Source organism: Procambarus clarkii, chromosome 19 (genome assembly GCF_040958095.1).
Source record: "Procambarus clarkii isolate CNS0578487 chromosome 19, FALCON_Pclarkii_2.0, whole genome shotgun sequence".
Classification (NCBI taxonomy): Eukaryota; Metazoa; Arthropoda; class Malacostraca; order Decapoda; family Cambaridae; genus Procambarus; species Procambarus clarkii.
Window position 1 is genome coordinate 12,281,974 of NC_091168.1, and position 16,333 is coordinate 12,298,306.

Sequence of the window (16,333 nt, forward strand, 5' to 3'; positions counted from 1 at the left end):
TTTGTACTATAGTGCACATAGCTGTAAAAACTACTACAGTATCTAAACAGGAGAATGGGTTGCACTCACACTGGTGCATCAATGTTTATAATTTGACAGAGGTTGAAAGTTATTGAGATCGTCTATTTGTGTAAAAAGACAAAAATAAACATACAAGTGGAAATGGACTTGGGATGGCAACGATGAAGAGTTGTGTTGATGGTGGTAGCTAAGTGTTGCTGTCCTATGGTAAGTGTGTGGTTTAGTTAAGAGACTGAATGTCAGTCGAAGTATGTTTGGAAGTTAGTTGCAATTCATATAGTTAGGGTAAGTTAAAGTACATTAAGTAACGTAGGGTTAGGATGCATAAGGTTAGGTTGGGGTAGGTTAGTTCAAAGTGGGTTATGTTATATTGTCGTATTTCTGATCTTTACGCCTGGGATGTGATTGCATCGGTTTTCTTTGGCATGCCAGTAGTACAGCGTGTTGAATATTTGGGAGTAGTATAGTCTCCAATAGTACAACACCTGATGTATAATATCCAAAATGTTTAGGTTAGGCGAGAGTTCGTCGTTCAGATAACTGTACTCTTTGGAAAGTGCTGTACTCTCTGATTTGTTTCATTCTTCAAGATGCATAGAACTGTTGCATTCCTCATTAAAATATAAGCTAATGATATTGACAAGATTTATTAATTCTTAATTCATGATAATATGCTGCACTGAAATTTTTGTTAAATAGCTTATTGCAGCATCTATTGATACTAAATAGTGTTATGAAGAGTTTACAGATGTGTGGGATTTAACTTCTTGGATGGTCTTCTTTGCTGAAATTTTACTTCTTGTAGTTTTGAGTGATATTTGTTGATTTCCACTCTTGAAGCACTTTTTCTCAATTCAGACCTTTGCTAAACGAAGTGCTGTATGAGCTGCATTGCTATTTTTGGCTGTCTATTTTATAATTTTAGACTGACATGTAGTTACCTCTAAGTATTGCACCTTGAAATACTAGCAAGTATCATAGTACTGAAAAATACTGTATGAAAATAAAAATAAATGGAGGAAAATATACAGCAGAAGGATCACATTTTCCCTTCCTGTATTACAGTTCATAAATATGCCAAAGGAAGGGGAAGATCGAAGTATAAAAGATGAAGCACCGTCACTCACAGATGTCATTACTGAAGACAATTCCTCCTCATGCAAAATTACAGAAAATGTTGAAAGTGAAAGCGGTAAGTAGAAATCTGCAGTTAAAAGTTTTTATTTGTCTAATATATGCTTTGCATAGTAGTGGTTTCATTTACTGTGCAACCTTCGTACCTTCAAATATACCTCCATCTTGTGTTTTTTGTATGCAAGTTTCTGTGGGGAGTCCTTTCGGCTCCCTGGAGCTATACCAGTCTGATGTGTATATATTAGACCATGGCAGCAGTCAATCAATGGAGTTCTAGGTCTACCGAGGACCAGCACCAGAACCTGGCACCCTCAGAGAGGCATGAGGAGAAATGGCCTATAGATAGTGTAATTGGAAGCAGTCTGTCTGCCATCTACCAGGTCGGGCACCCAGAGAGGTAGAAATTCTAAAACTACACCTGGTTAAAAATTGCAAACCGAAAGCAGCACTAGCAAGCAGAACTCCCCAATCGAAAGCAAGCATGACGTCACCACAGCCGCTGCGCTGCTGTCTGCACAACTTCCCCCTCGCCTGGACAGGGATGGGGGGTCCCAGACCTCCCGTGCTGGCTACTCAATCCCAGTTCAGAGGCTGTTGTTTGGTGGTGATTGATCGACTCCGGCTCCATCCTTTTGAGCAATGCTGTCCATAGTGACGGTGTTCTGTAATTACCTAAGTGTAGTTACAGGATGAGAGCTACGCTCGTGGTGTCCCGTCTTCCCAGCACTCTTTGTCATATAACAAACTACTGACGGTCTTGGCCTCCACCACCTTCTCACTTAACTTGTTCCAACCGTCTGCCACTCTATTTGCGAAGGTGAATTTTCTTATATTTCTTCGGCATCTGTGTTTAGCTAGTTTAAATCTATGACCTCTTGTTCTTGAAGTTCCAGGTCTCAGGAAGTCTTCCCTGTCGATTTTATCAATTCCTGTTACTATTTTGTACGTAGTGATCATATCACCTCTTTTTCTTCTGTCTTCTAGTTTTGGCATATTTAATGCTTCTAACCTCTCCTCGTAGCTCTTGCCCTTCAGTTCTGGGAGCCACTTAGTAGCATGTCTTTGCACCTTTTCCAGTTTGTTGATGTGCTTCTTAAGATATGGGCACCACACAACAGCTGCATATTCTAGCTTTGGCCTAACAAAAGTCATGAACAATTTCTTTAGTATATCGCCATCCATGTATTTAAATGCAATTCTGAAGTTAGAAAGCATTGCATAGGCTCCTTGCACAATATTCTTTATGTGGTCCTCAGGTGATAGTTTTCTATCTAGAACCACTCCTAGATCTCTTTCTTTATCAGAATTCTTTAAAGATTTCTCACATAATATATAGGTTGTGTGGGGTCTATGTTCTCCTATTCCACATTCCATAACGTGACATTTATTAACATTAAATTCCATTTGCCAAGTGGTGCTCCATATACTTATTTTGTCCAGGTCTTCTTGAAGGGCATGACAATCATCTAAATTTCTTATCCTTCCTATTATCTTAGCATCATCAGCAAACATGTTCATATAATTCTGTATACCAACTGGTAGATCATTTATGTACACAATAAACATCACTGGTGCAAGAACTGAACCCTGTGGTACTCCACTTGTGACATTTCTCCATTCCGATACATTGCCTCTGATTACTGCCCTCATTTTTCTATCAGTCAGAAAATTTTTCATCCATGATAGAAGCTTACCTGTCACTCCTCCAATATTTTCCAGTTTCCAGAACAACCTCTTATGTGGAACTCTGTCGAAAGCCTTTTTTAGGTCCAGATAGATGCAGTCAACCCAGCCATCTCTTTCCTGTAATATCTCTGTGGCCCGATCATAGAAACTGAGTAAATTCGATACACAGGATCTTCCTGATCGAAAACCATACTGTCTGTCTGATATTATATCATTTCTCTCCAGGTGTTTTACCCATTTAGTTTTGATTAGCTTTTCCAATATTTTCACTATTACACTTGTCAATGATACAGGTCTATAATTGAGGGGGTCTTCCCTGCTGCCACTTTTGTAGATTGGAACTATGTTAGCCTGTTTCCACACGTCTGCTACGATTCCTGTACACAGGGATGCCTGAAAGATCAGGTGAAGTGGAATGCTGAGCTCAGATGCACATTCTCTCAGAACCCATGGTGAAACGCCATCTGGGCCAGCTGCTTTGTTCCTCCCGAGCTCCTTTAGCATATTTTCCACTTCATCTCTAGACACCTCTATCCGCTCTATGTTGTTCTCTGGAATTCTTATTGTGTCTGGTTCTCTGAATATTTCATTTTGTACAAACACACTTTGGAACTTTTCATTTAATGTTTCACACATTTCCTTTTCATTTTCCGTGAATCTGTTTCCCATTTTCAACCTCTGGATATTATCCTTTACCTGCAATTTGTTGTTTATGAATTTGTAGAATAGGCCCGGTTCTGTTTTACATTTATCTGCTATCCCTTTTTCAAAATTTCTTTCTGCCTCTCTCCTTACTGCTGTATAATTGTTTCTCGCATCTTTGTATCGCTGGTATGTTTGGGGGTTTGGCCTCTTCCTATACTGATTCCATTTTTGTGTCTTTTGGTCTCTTTCCCTCTCACAATTTCTGTCGAACCAATCCTGTTTTCTGGTCCTGCATCTCTGTTTTGGTATGAATGTTTGTGTGCCTTCCTCGTATAGTTTTAAAAATTTGGCATACATTTCATTTACTTCCTTGCCTAGCAACAATTCTGTCCAATTACACTCATTAAAAAAATTTCGAAGTTCCCCATAGTTGCCTCTCTTTAAATCGAGTTTATCAACTGTTTCAATGTCCCCATTTTCTTCTAGATGATATCTTAAAGCATATTTAATGTCTAACAGGACGTGATCACTCTTTCCCAAGGGAGGAAGGTACTGGATGTCAAAAATCTCTTCTTCTTTCCTGGTGAATACTAGATCCAGTACTGACGGTATATCTCCTTCCCTCATTCTTGTGGCTTGCTTTATGTGTTGATACAAGAATGTCTCCAGAATGAGGTTCACAAATCTGCATGTCCAAAAGTCCTCCGTTCTTGCTTCATAGGCCTCCCAGTCTATTGCTCTAAAGTTGAAGTCCCCCAGTATCAACAGTCGTGATTTATCTTTATCTGCTTGTACAATAATATCTCTCATGACCATTATGAGGCCCTCTCGTTTGTCGTCCAGTTCTTCCTTTGTCCACGTGTTGCTTGCTGGTGGGCTGTAGGTATTTACAATTATCAGGTTATCATCCTGATTCCAGACCTGCAATGCCATTATGTCAATATCTCGAGGGTTTTCAAATATTAACTCTTTTACCTTCAGGTGTTTTTTCACCAGTACAGCCACTCCTCCTCCCTTCCTAGTTTTCCTGTCACGTCTCCAAACTGAGTAGCCTCTTGGGAATATGACTTCATTTATTATATTTCCTTCAAGTTTCGTTTCTGATAATGCAACAATATCTGGGACCCTAAGCTGGATTATATCTTGCAACTCCAAAGTTTTTGACCTCACTCCATCTATGTTGGTATATACAATTTTCAGGAACATGTTCCCTTTTCCTTTGCTCCCCCTTCCACTACTGATCTTGTTGCTTTGTTTTTATGTACCATTTCACAAGCTTTCCAGTCCCTGTCACTTTGTAAAAAAAAGAATTTCTGTCTTCTTCATTTCTATCCCCATTTAGCCGTTTTGCCTCAATTAAGTTCATTTTCAGCTTTTCTCTGTCTTCCTTGGAGAGGTCTTGTCTTATTGACCAAGATTTGCCAACCTCATCACTCTGCAGTTTCCTGGCATTTCTTAGCACTTCCATCATGTTTTTCACTCCATTAAAGGTCACCCTTAAGGGGCGGTTCTTTTCTTTCTCATATTTTCCTATTCTTCTAAATCACTGACATTTTCCTTTGAGCCTTCTCCTAAACCTACTATTTTCTCTATGATTTTCATCTCTTCTGCCGCTCGGTCCACCCTAGATGAAATTTCCTTCTCTAAACATCCAAAAATGATTATGGACTTAGTTCTATCTGCAGTGTTTTGTACCAGTTTACTGTTGGTAACCAGTTCTTTCCTAATTGCTTGCCTAATTTCTGCTTCTTGTTGGTCATTTCTGGTTTTGACTTCCGAACACACTTCTTTGATAGTCTCTCTCTCTTTTACAACTTCAGCATATGTCGCTTTTATTTCTTCTTTATACTTTTCTAGTTCTTTATTCACCTCCTCTATGTGAGTTGTCAGTGAAGTTTCCAGTTGGAGATCCTTACCTAACTCTATGTTAGCCCTTAGGCTTGCTTGGAGTTGTTCACCATATGAGTCTATCTTCTTGTTTATTTCTTCAAAGTCACCACACATCACTTTCCATGCCTCATTTTCTTTCACTAGTTCCTTGATTTGCTCCTCCTGATTTGTTACCTTGTCTGTTAACCCTTAACATGCTCGGGGTCTAATATCCTGCTATCCACACAGGCGCATGTCATTTTGAAAAAAAAAAAAAATTTTTTGCTAATCTGTTAAGTTCTGTTCACTGATCACGGGAAAAATAAAAAAAAAATTCTATTGTACTTACTTTTGTTGCAATAGAGCCGAGAAGCTCTGCGATGACGTCACAATCTGCATGGTCGCTCATGCAGTACACGCCCGGGAGATGTTGCGCGCGGTCCTCAAACAGCCAGAGTTGCCACAAATATATTTTTGCGCTATTTATTTACAATGTCTAAGCGCATTTTATCTAATTTTTTTTCACTAATTGTGTTTCAAATACTGTTTGAACATATTTTGTATCAATAATTGTTGCATATTTGAGTATACACAGGCGCACACAAATGTTTTCAATTACGGCAATATAATATGTCATTACAGTCTATTATATTATATGTTCTGCTTATATGTTTACATATTTACACACTCGCACACGCTATACACACTTTGAAGCACACTTAGAAGATTTCTAGACTGTGGTAGTCATTGAAGCAGTCGACAGCACATAATGGGATACCACACGTTTCACACCATGTTTGCACAAGCTTCCGTTTCTTGTCTCTACGTGTCGTTGTTTTACACACCAAGCAATCACGTTGGGCTATTGCACGCTTCACACCAGGTGGCAAATACTTAAGTTTGTGTGCTAGGAAGCCTTCAGTGTGAGCGAGGCGTGGAGTACCAGCATGCTGCAACAGTGGGTTTATGATGGGCCGCTGAATACCTAGGACATCTTTTGCAAACTTTCCTAATAACTGTATTGCAGCATCAAATACAAAGTCACGGAAAGTGGGCTTACGTCCAGTTCTCACAAGGTACATGTTGAAACAGTTCAGCATGCTCATGTCCACAAGATGGAAGAACACTTTTTTCGTCCACCTACATGTCTTCCGCACACACTCTGCAGTGCCAATCATCATGTCTGATTTATCAATCAACCGCATGTTGATATTATAGTCTAAAACACAGTCTGGCTTATATAGTGGTGTGTTTGTTTTATGGCTCACTTTCCCACTGTTCACCATTGTTCCATCATGAATTGTTGTCAACAAGTTCACCTCTCTTTTGTCTTTCCACCGAACTGACAGAATGTTATCACTTTTCCTTCTCTGACACTCGCCAACTGCAATGTCGTTGTCAAACACAGGCATTTCCCTTCGTTGTGGCTTTACTGTACCAACCAATCCGGTTCTATTTTCTAGCAAGAACCGAGCTAGCAAGGGACTTGTATAGTAATTATCTGTGTATAAAATGTGTCCCTTGTTCATCCACGGAGCCATGATGGTCTTTACTACACTCCCCGAGAATCCATGTTCGTCGTTACCGGGAATGTCTACATCACTAGCCGAGTACAGAATCATGTGTAACACGTATCCTGTCTCACAATCACAAAGAACAAAAAATTTCAGGCCAAATCGGTTTCGTTTTGAGGGAATGTACTGTTTGAATGGAACACGTCCCTTGAAAAGTATGAGAGATTCATCAACCACCAGCTTCTGTGCTGGTACGTAAAAATCTCTGAATTTTCCAATAACATCGTTCATGTAGTGCCTCACTCGCCACAGTCTATCATCAGGTGTTCGGTCCTGAACACTTCCAAAATGTAGACACCTGAGGAGTATCTGAAACCTGTCTCGTGACATATATTTCCCGAATAAAGGTGTTGGTATTGTCTTGTCCTTGCTCCAATAGTCATTTATTGCATGTTTGTGACAGTGCTTCATCAACAAACAGAGTGCCAAAAACACATACATTTCCGCCACTGTGGTATTTTTCCAACGCTGCAGTCGTGAAAATTCTGTGATTTCCCTCTCAATCAGGTAAGCAGCATGCAGGTTCGTTTGGTGTACAATGTATTCCATGAGTGGTTCATCATAGAATGCTGTAAAATATTCCATCTCAGCCATGTCCTCACCTTGATTAGGGAAAAGGTTTGTAATCCCTACATCTTTATCGTCAAAGTGAGGAATATTAGGAATAAAATCGTCACCATCACTCCACTCAAGTACACCAGGCGTCCTGCGAGATGCAGAGGAAAGACGGCGAGGAAGCGATGCATACCGGCGACCAGGAGCTGAATACCGTCTGCGAGAAGCACGGCGGCTACGTGCACGTGAGGTGGGTGCACGTGAACACGAGGGTCTTGGTCCCTCATGTGGTGCCATGCGGTGGCGCTTGGCTGGGCGAGATGCTGCTGACGCGACAATTTCTCGCCCAGTTACACCACTGGTACCAGCCACAGGCTCAATAAAACTTTGATCTGAGTCACTAAACCCAGAAAAGGAGTCACCTCCCTCTGACTCGTCACCCTCAAACAGAAAATATCCACAGGAACTGTGAGGTCGTGGTAGAATTGGGGTAGAAAATGGGCGAGGAGGCATGGGAGAGCGTATAGGCCTCGCCATGGCATGGCGGTCATTCTCACTTTCACTGCTGCTGCTACTATCTCCCGACAACTGTATATAATCCTCATCGTTGTCTGAATCGTCAAACACACTTTCTTCACCTTCAGAGAATAATTCGTGGGCTATTTGCTCTGGGGTGAGGGACTGAGTGATGCGTTCTCGTGAGGCGTTTGACCGTGCGCTCGCCATGGTGACTCTCGCTAAACTGAGGCCTCCCATGCCATCGGAGCGTGAGCTGGATTTTTTTTCAAAATGGCCGCTGTTTACTAGAGCCCCTGGGCAGCGTATGGGACCCCCAGCTACACCGCGGGCCATTCAAATCGTGCGCGGTACCCATACACTTCATATGAAGTGAAGCGCAGTTGACTGGTAAAACGATTTACACTTCATATGAAGTGATGCGCACTTTAAGGGTTAATGCAGTAATAATCTTACCTTGTTGAAGCATACTCCCTTTTAGAGTGCAAAGCTCACTCCAAAGAGCTCCATTGTCCTCTTCTAATTTAAGCACTTTTTCTTCATACTTCTTTTGCATGTCCTCAATTATCTCTAACCTGCCAAGAACACCTCCTTTCCTTATATCTTGTGTTGAGAATCCTTTGAAACCATCATCTGATGGTGTGTCTACATTCTCAGTGGGGGTGGTGGCGGCGGCCATCTTTGATTTTGTTCTAGACCAAAACAAACTTTTCCACTCGGCTATTTTCACTCAGTTTTACTTGTTTATTGTATTTTATTTGCTTTTACTTTTCCCTGAACCTTTATGCAACCTGGGACACCACTGTAGCCCTCAACCTGTTCCCAATACTTAGGTAATTCGATATTTCCAGGAGCTTGCTGCAGTGTGACTTCTGCCTCCTCCAGCTTCACCTTCACCTGCTTCTGTGTGGTGGTGTGGGAGCCAGGAGTAACATAAGAGTACTGTGGCTGCATGCGCCTAGGGCCACCTTCCTAAGGTGCCCTGTAAGTACTGCCCTTGCAGTTTAGGTTTGTCCTTCATGAGCTGTTCAGGAGACTACCTCTGCGTGGTTCTTTTGCTGCTCGGTGATTGCCCACCCTTGGGGTTCATCTGGGGTTGCTCTTACTCCTGTTTGACCTTGGGTAGGGGGTAGTATTGATGCTGGCAGGGGTGCGAGGTACTCTGCAGCTGTCTGATATATGCATAGCAACCAGTTCTATTCCCCTTGGGATGTTGTACTTTTGCAGGGTTTTTCTTTTGTTTTGTTTTGCCTGGTCGGGTCTGTCTGGTGTGGCTGTAGGACCACTTGTATGATTTTGGTGGCCCTCCGCTAGGTCCCTGTGCTTGCACATGTCGTAGGGGTTCAGCTTTTAGTTTGTTTGCTTATTAACTATGGGATAACTGGTTAACAGTACTTCACCTGGGCTTCCCTTAGCAGTCAGCCTAAGGGCCCTGGGAACCCCCTATTGGGGCTCATTGGTCCGATGGAGGAGACCTGAGTCCCTCCTTGCCTTGTGAAAGCATGAAGGTTGCTCTGTGCCATTGTCTCAGGGTCACACTCGTGGTCTTTGCTTCTGCCATGCTGCCTGTAGGGTAAATGACACCTTTGACCTAGAGTCCTGCAACCTTTCCCCTTCTGCTCCCAGCTTCCAAATGTCTGAGGGTTTTGTAGTCGGGGCAGGGTTTGCCTGGTGGCGAGGCAAATAGATCTCTGGATCAGGGGGCAGAGGCATTCAAGCCTGTTCCTCCTGCTGGAGCTTTTGGATTGGGCCAGCGGGACCCCGCCCCCCCCTTTTTGTGTCTGCTTTTCTGGTGGACTCTGCTTTTTCTCCAGTAGCAGGAGGTTTAGAAGACAGCTCGGCCCTGGGTTCTGACGTGGAGGATCCCGGGGCTGGGGCGGAGTTGACTTGGGGAGGGGGGGGGGGCTTGGGCCCTGTTTGACCCCGCTTGGGTGTTGGTATCTCGACGCAGGGCCTGTTGTTACAGGGGGGAGGGGGTTTTCCTATTCTCCCTCCCTGTACGATTTTGATATGAGTTCGACTTTTTCCTGGGTTCCCTTGGGTTCTTTGGTTCCCTCCTGGAGGTTTTCAGCTTCCCACATTCCGCCGAGGGAGGTTTTCAGCTTCCCACATTCCGCCGAGGGAGGTTTTCAGCTTCCCACACTCCGCCGAGGGAGGTTTTCAGCTTCCCACACTCCGCCGTGGGAGGTTTTCAGCTTCCCACACTCCGCCGAGGGAGGTTTTCAGCTTCCCACACTCCGCCGAGGGAGGTTTTCAGCTTCCCACACTCCGCCGAGGGAGGTTTTCAGCTTCCCACACTCCGCCGAGGGAGGTTTTCAGCTTCCCACACTCCGCCGAGGGAGGTTTTCAGCTTCCCACACTCCGCCGAGGGAGGTTTTCAGCTTCCCACACTCCGCCGAGGGAGGTTTTCAGCTTCCCACACTCCGCCGAGGGAGGTTTTCAGCTTCCCACACTCCGCCGAGGGAGGTTTTCAGCTTCCCACACTCCGCCGAGGGAGGTTTTCAGCTTCCCACACTCCGCCGAGGGAGGTTTTCAGCTTCCCACACTCCGCCGAGGGAGGTTTTCAGCTTCCCACACTCCGTCGAGGGAGGTTTTCCGCTTCCCACACCCCGCCGAGGGAGGTTTTCCGCTTCCCACACCCCGCCGAGGGAGGTTTTCCGCTTCCCACACCCCGCCGAGGGAGGTTTTCCGCTTCCCACACCCCGCCGAGGGAGGTTTTCCGCTTCCCACACCCCGCCGAGGGAGGTTTTCCGCTTCCCACACCCCGCCGAGGGAGGTTTTCCGCTTCCCACACCCCGCCGAGGGAGGTTTTCCGCTTCCCACACCCCGCCGAGGGAGGTTTTCCGCTTCCCACACCCCGCCGAGGGAGGTTTTCCGCTTCCCACACCCCGCCGAGGGAGGTTTTCCGCTTCCCACACCCCGCCGAGGGAGGTTTTCCGCTTCCCACACCCCGCCGAGGGAGGTTTTCCGCTTCCCACACCCCGCCGAGGGAGGTTTTCCGCTTCCCACACCCCGCCGAGGGAGGTTTTCCGCTTCCCACACCCCGCCGAGGGAGGTTTTCCGCTTCCCACACCCCGCCGAGGGAGGTTTTCCGCTTCCCACACCCCGCCGAGGGAGGTTTTCCGCTTCCCACACCCCGCCGAGGGAGGTTTTCCGCTTCCCACACCCCGCCGAGGGAGGTTTTCCGCTTCCCACACCCCGCCGAGGGAAGTTTTCCGCTTCCCACACCCCGCCGAGGGAAGTTTTCCGCTTCCCACACCCCGCCGAGGGAGGTTTTCCGCTTCCCACACCCCGCCGAGGGAGGTTTTCCGCTTCCCACACCCCGCCGAGGGAGGTTTTCCGCTTCCCACACCCCGCCGAGGGAGGTTTTCCGCTTCCCACACCCCGCCGAGGGAAGTTTTCCGCTTCCCACACCCCGCCGAGGGAGGTTTTCCGCTTCCCACACCCCGCCGAGGGAGGTTTTCCGCTTCCCAGACCCCGCCGAGGGAGGTGTGGGAGACCCTTGCAACTTGCCTCCTGTGAGACCTGGATTACACCTTGGTAATGAAGCCTTCTTCCTTTGAGTTTGGCTCCTCTTTTCCTTACTGGGTGTGTTACGAGGTGCCGGAGTCTTCCTTACTGGCAGAATGCCCCTTCTTTTCGTTGGAGGCTTGGCATTCGTTCTGTCGGACCCGTACGCTTGAATGGTGGGAGTTGACTACGGATGTTCAGGTTTACCTAGGAGGCTAGTTTGAGCACCTCAATGCATTCTTGTTCGCCCCCCGTCCTTCCTCATGATGTCGGCCAGGTGCAGCTTCATGTGCAGGTTTCCTCCCTTTCGGCATCCCTGGTGGCCGAGGATTTGTGATCCCGGGTGCGTTTGGCTTCGATCTTGCGCTTTTTTATCCCTGCTGGAGCAATCTTATTACTGGCTCGAGGAGGATGTGGAGGAGCTGGGTTCCGGGCCAGTGTCTGATGCGCTTGCCTTGGCAGCTCAGGCGTCGGCTGCAGTGTTGGAGTTGTATGCACCGATTCTGAAGGAGGCAGTGTCTCTGTTCTTTGCGTCTCACCTCGCGGACTGACAGGTGGTGCTCGTCCACTCTTTGGAATCTGCTTGGGCCCCTGGCTCTTAGATTTTCATCCCCTTTTTGTTTGTTGCTGTTTGCAGAGTCTGCAGTAGTGCATTTTCTGGATCTTGTGTGGGACTCTCAGACCGCTTCCTTGTCTCTCCTTCCCATGGCGTTGCTGCAGCTGTTTTTGGAGGGCACCCAGGTCATGCGTCGGTTGTTTGGGCAGCTGTACAAGAGTCTGAACTTCGCCGTGCTGGTCTATCCGTCGAGTCGGATCTGGTTTCGGCAGCCGTTCTGGTTCCTTCGTGGACTTCTCTTCCGCCGCTTACACGATCTCTTGGTTTGGACCCCGAACACATCGAGTAATTTCAACTAAGAACTGTGATATTAGACGTAGTATCGACGTAGACATCGATGGCTTTCTCTTCAGTTTTTTTCTTGTTGAAATTGGCCTCTGGGGGTCAGTTCAGGGAGCTTCATACTCACCTCTGGCACAGGGATTTCTGCTCTTTCGGTCCTGGTGCTCATTTCGTTCGTTTGCAGCAGTCTCCTTTTCCGGCGAAGAATGGGACTGCTTCTCTCCGGAGGGGTCCTTAGGTTATTGATGCTTGGTTGGTTCGGTCTGGGGTGCATCATGTTTTGTGTTTGGTTGTAGCTCTTTGTTGTTACTTGTGCCCCACGGCCTCCATGGCAGGGGACACACTTTGGGTTGACCCGGTTTTCCTTCTTCCCTGTTCTCGGGCGCAGGTCTCCCAGGCCGTTCGCAGGATTATTCGGTCCATCCATCCTGTGGTCTATCCCCATGCCCACAACATTCGTAGGTTCGTGGCTTTGGCTGCTGTTTTTGGTAATACTGTATGACCTTGGCTGACATTCGGGCATGGGGGTTTTGGAGGTCGAACAGGTTCCTGGCCGCATGGTACATCGCTCATGTTACTAGCCCTTATCGGGCGTGTGTATTCCTTGGATCGCAGGTTGCAGCCAGTTATCTCGACTTCGAGTTGAGGAGCAAGTGGCAGCCGCCTCCCGGGGAAGTCCTTCTTTTCTTTTAAGTTAGGTAAGGTTAGGTAAGTTAGGTAAGTTAGGTAAGGTTAGGTAGCTCCTGGGAGACGAAGAGGCTCTCTACAGAAAATCGGCATTGAATGTAATGAAACGCCATATTCTAGGTGAGACATGGAGGCTCCCCAGGCATCCCTCCCTCCCTCCGGTCAGCACATTTTTTTTCCCACATTTTTTATATTCATCCTCCGAACTGGGGTTGGTTAGCCGGTGCGGGAAGTCTGGGACTCCCCCTTCGCACTGTTGTCTGCTGCACAGACAGCAGTGCAGCGACTGTGGTGACGTCATGCTTGTTTGCTTGTTTTTGATTGGGGAGTTCTGCTTGCTAGTTTGGCTGTCAGTTTGCAATTTTTAACCAGCTGTAGTTTGTTTTGGAATTCCTGCCTTTCTGGATGGCTGACCTAGTAAATGGCAGACAAAGACTGCTTCCAATTATACAGGGGTGTCTATAGGCCATTGCTCCTCATGCCCCTCTCTGAGGGGGGCTAGGTTCTGGCACTGGCCCCCGGTAGGCCTAGAACTCCATCGACTGACTGTTGCCACCGTCTAATATACACATCGGTCCGTTATAGCTCCGGGGAGTTTCCGGGTCTCACCCAGAAAATGGCATGTCATTACATTAAAAGCTTGAGATTTGGCTACATTTTGACTCTTGGACGAGATTGAACAGAAAAATATGGTCATGCCCAAAATGTTATGCTAGTCTTTTTAACTAAATTTGTTATTTTAAAAGCTTTCTGTAACGTTTAAATGTGCAATACTTTCAGAATTACTAAAAGAAGACAGTGTGAGTGAAGATGTATCCAAAAACCCAGATGACTCTTCATTTCCTGATGATGTAATAGTTCTGGACACCACAGCTGAGGCAAACACTGATGAAATATGCAAAAGTTCATATGGTTAGTATTGCATTACACTAAATTATTTCTTGAGGCACTTGATGGTGGGTTGTAGTAGGCTCACCAAGGTTCAACATTTTGCACTCTAGTATTGGATAGTGTTTAACAGAACATTTAAAATTAATAGCATAAGATGGTTTCTACATTATTTTTCAGATGAAATAAGAAATTAGTGTGTATTGACTAAATTAACCCTTAGACCGTGCATATTACTGCGAATTTAAGGGCATAACATCGAAAAATATTCAAATTACTGTATGTAAAAATAACGTAAAAGTGTTAAACAAATCTCCAACTTATTGGCTTTAGTGTCGTGAAACTCTCGAAAAAATATTTTCAGAAGTTTATTTTAGACCAATTTTTAAAAAATAAGAAAGTTTTTATTGATAAGAAGAAGAGCTAATAACTGTAACTGGAGGATTATGCAGTATAAAGAAATGCAAACACCTGTTCTATGCTCAAAGAAGGAGAATAGTAGTAAGAAGTGTCCACAAAGTGGATATGCAGTTGGTGCCTTTATATCATTGCCGAGTAATACATAATAACACAAAACATAATGAATAACTTTGTTAATATGATCTATTTTGTTATATATCATATAAATACATTGTCCAATGTTAATATGTTACTTTCATTAATGTCCCAAAAATATTTTATTTTTAGGGGGATTTTTTTTATGATTTTAGTTATTTTCTGGGGGGAGCCCCGTCGGCTCCCCGGAGCTATCCAGGCTGAATGGATATCTATAACTTTCTGGCATCAGTCAAAGTGCTAGGAGTTCTTGCCTGCCGGGGACCACGAGCCAGAACCTGGACCCCTCAGAGAGGCACAAGGAGCAATGGCCTATAGAAACCCCCTTGTGGTTGGGAGCATTCTATGTCTGCCATCGACCGGGATAGGCACCCAGAAAGGTAGGCGCCCCAAAACAAACCCCTATTCTGGTAAAAATATTGCTACTGAAAACCGAACGAGTGGACAGAACTCCCCAAACAAAATTATCTAACTAGCATGACGTCATCACATCGCTGCGCCACCGTCTGTGCAACCCCCCCTCCCCGGGAGGGGGAAGGGGGAGCCCCAGACCCTCCACGCCGGCGATCCAACTGGCAGTTCTTGGCTGATGGTATTACTGGCTGGTCGAGTGCCTCTGGCTCCGGTTTTTGTTTCAGTTCTGTGCCTTGTGGTGTGGACTGTCTCTACCGGTGGGGTGTGAGCCAGGAGTAAGATTCCACCGTACTCGGGCTGCATGCGCCTAGGGCTATCTTCCCTAGGTGCCCTGTAAGTACTGCCCTTGGGGCTTGGGGGCACCTTCCACAAGTCACCTTGGGTTCTACCTCCGCTGTGTCCTTTACTGCTCGGTACTGGGCCGCCCTTGGAGTTGGCTGGGGGTTTGTTGCCCTGATTTGTCTCTGGGTAGGTGGTAGTTTTTGTCACTGGTAGGGGCGCGGGGTACTGCACAGCTAGTTTTCACCATAATAGCGGCCGGCTCTGTTCCGCCTGGGTACGTTGTCCTCTTGCGGGGTTTTTCTTTTGTTTTTGTTTTTGCCTGGTGGGGGGGGGGGTCTGCCTTTGTGGTACCCTATTCCTGTTCTAGGTGATTTCCTTATATTCCTTCTGTTGATGGTACTCCCCGCTTCGCCCCTGTGAGTGGACACGTCCCGGGGGTTCAGCTTTAGCAGTTTGTTGGTAGTATTGGGCGCCGGTTCGCGGTACCCTGCCTGGGCTTCCCTTTGCGTGTACCAACGGCTAAGGGCCCTGGAAAACCCCATGGGGGCTCCGTGGTCCTATAAGTGTCCCCCCCCCGGAGTCCCTCTCGCGTCCTGCGAGTTTGTCAGTTGATCTGTCCCCTTGTCTCAGGGTGACACTCGCCGGTTGTGCCTCCGCCATGCTGCCTGTTGGGTCATTGTTTTTGTGACCCGGAGTCGTACGGCGAGTGTTGTTGGTACATGCTCTCTTTCACCCAGGCCACTGGTCATGTTCATCGGGTGCAAGCAGCTGTGGCGTTGCTTGCTGGTTGTAGATTGCTGCGACGCTCTTGGTTGTTTGCAACCCCGGATGCCCCGAGGCTGCCCCGTTTTGGTGGTTGGGGTCCAGACTTGGGGGTGGGGCTCGCTTCGGCTCTGGCTCCTTCCGCTCCTTGTCCTTTCCCTTCTGTTCTACACACTTCCTCCCTTGCTTCCTGCTCCGAACCATAGGAGGGTTTCGGGGTTGGGGCGGGGTCTGGTTGAGTTGAGACTCGGGCGGTCTCGGGGGTTTCCTCTTCCGGGGTGGCGGCGGAGGCATTCGAGTCGGTTCCTCCAGCCGTGCCGTATGGATCTGACCAGTG

General features: G+C 46.6%; 1 protein-coding gene across 3 annotated transcripts in view; it reads left to right on the forward strand.

Annotated features, from left to right (window-relative positions):
- Positions 1-16,333, forward strand: part of LOC123757631 (zinc finger CCHC domain-containing protein 8) — a 124,585-nt gene that overhangs the window by 14,843 nt on the left and 93,409 nt on the right. For 2 of the 3 annotated variants that reach the window (XM_069326940.1, XM_069326941.1), the window contains exons 2-3: positions 1,087-1,213; positions 13,876-14,007. In XM_069326940.1, coding sequence (XP_069183041.1) covers positions 1,087-1,213; positions 13,876-14,007 — 259 coding nt within the window. The remainder of the gene's footprint in view (positions 1-1,086; positions 1,214-13,875; positions 14,008-16,333) is intronic. The other variant, XM_069326942.1, reaches the window with a different exon arrangement.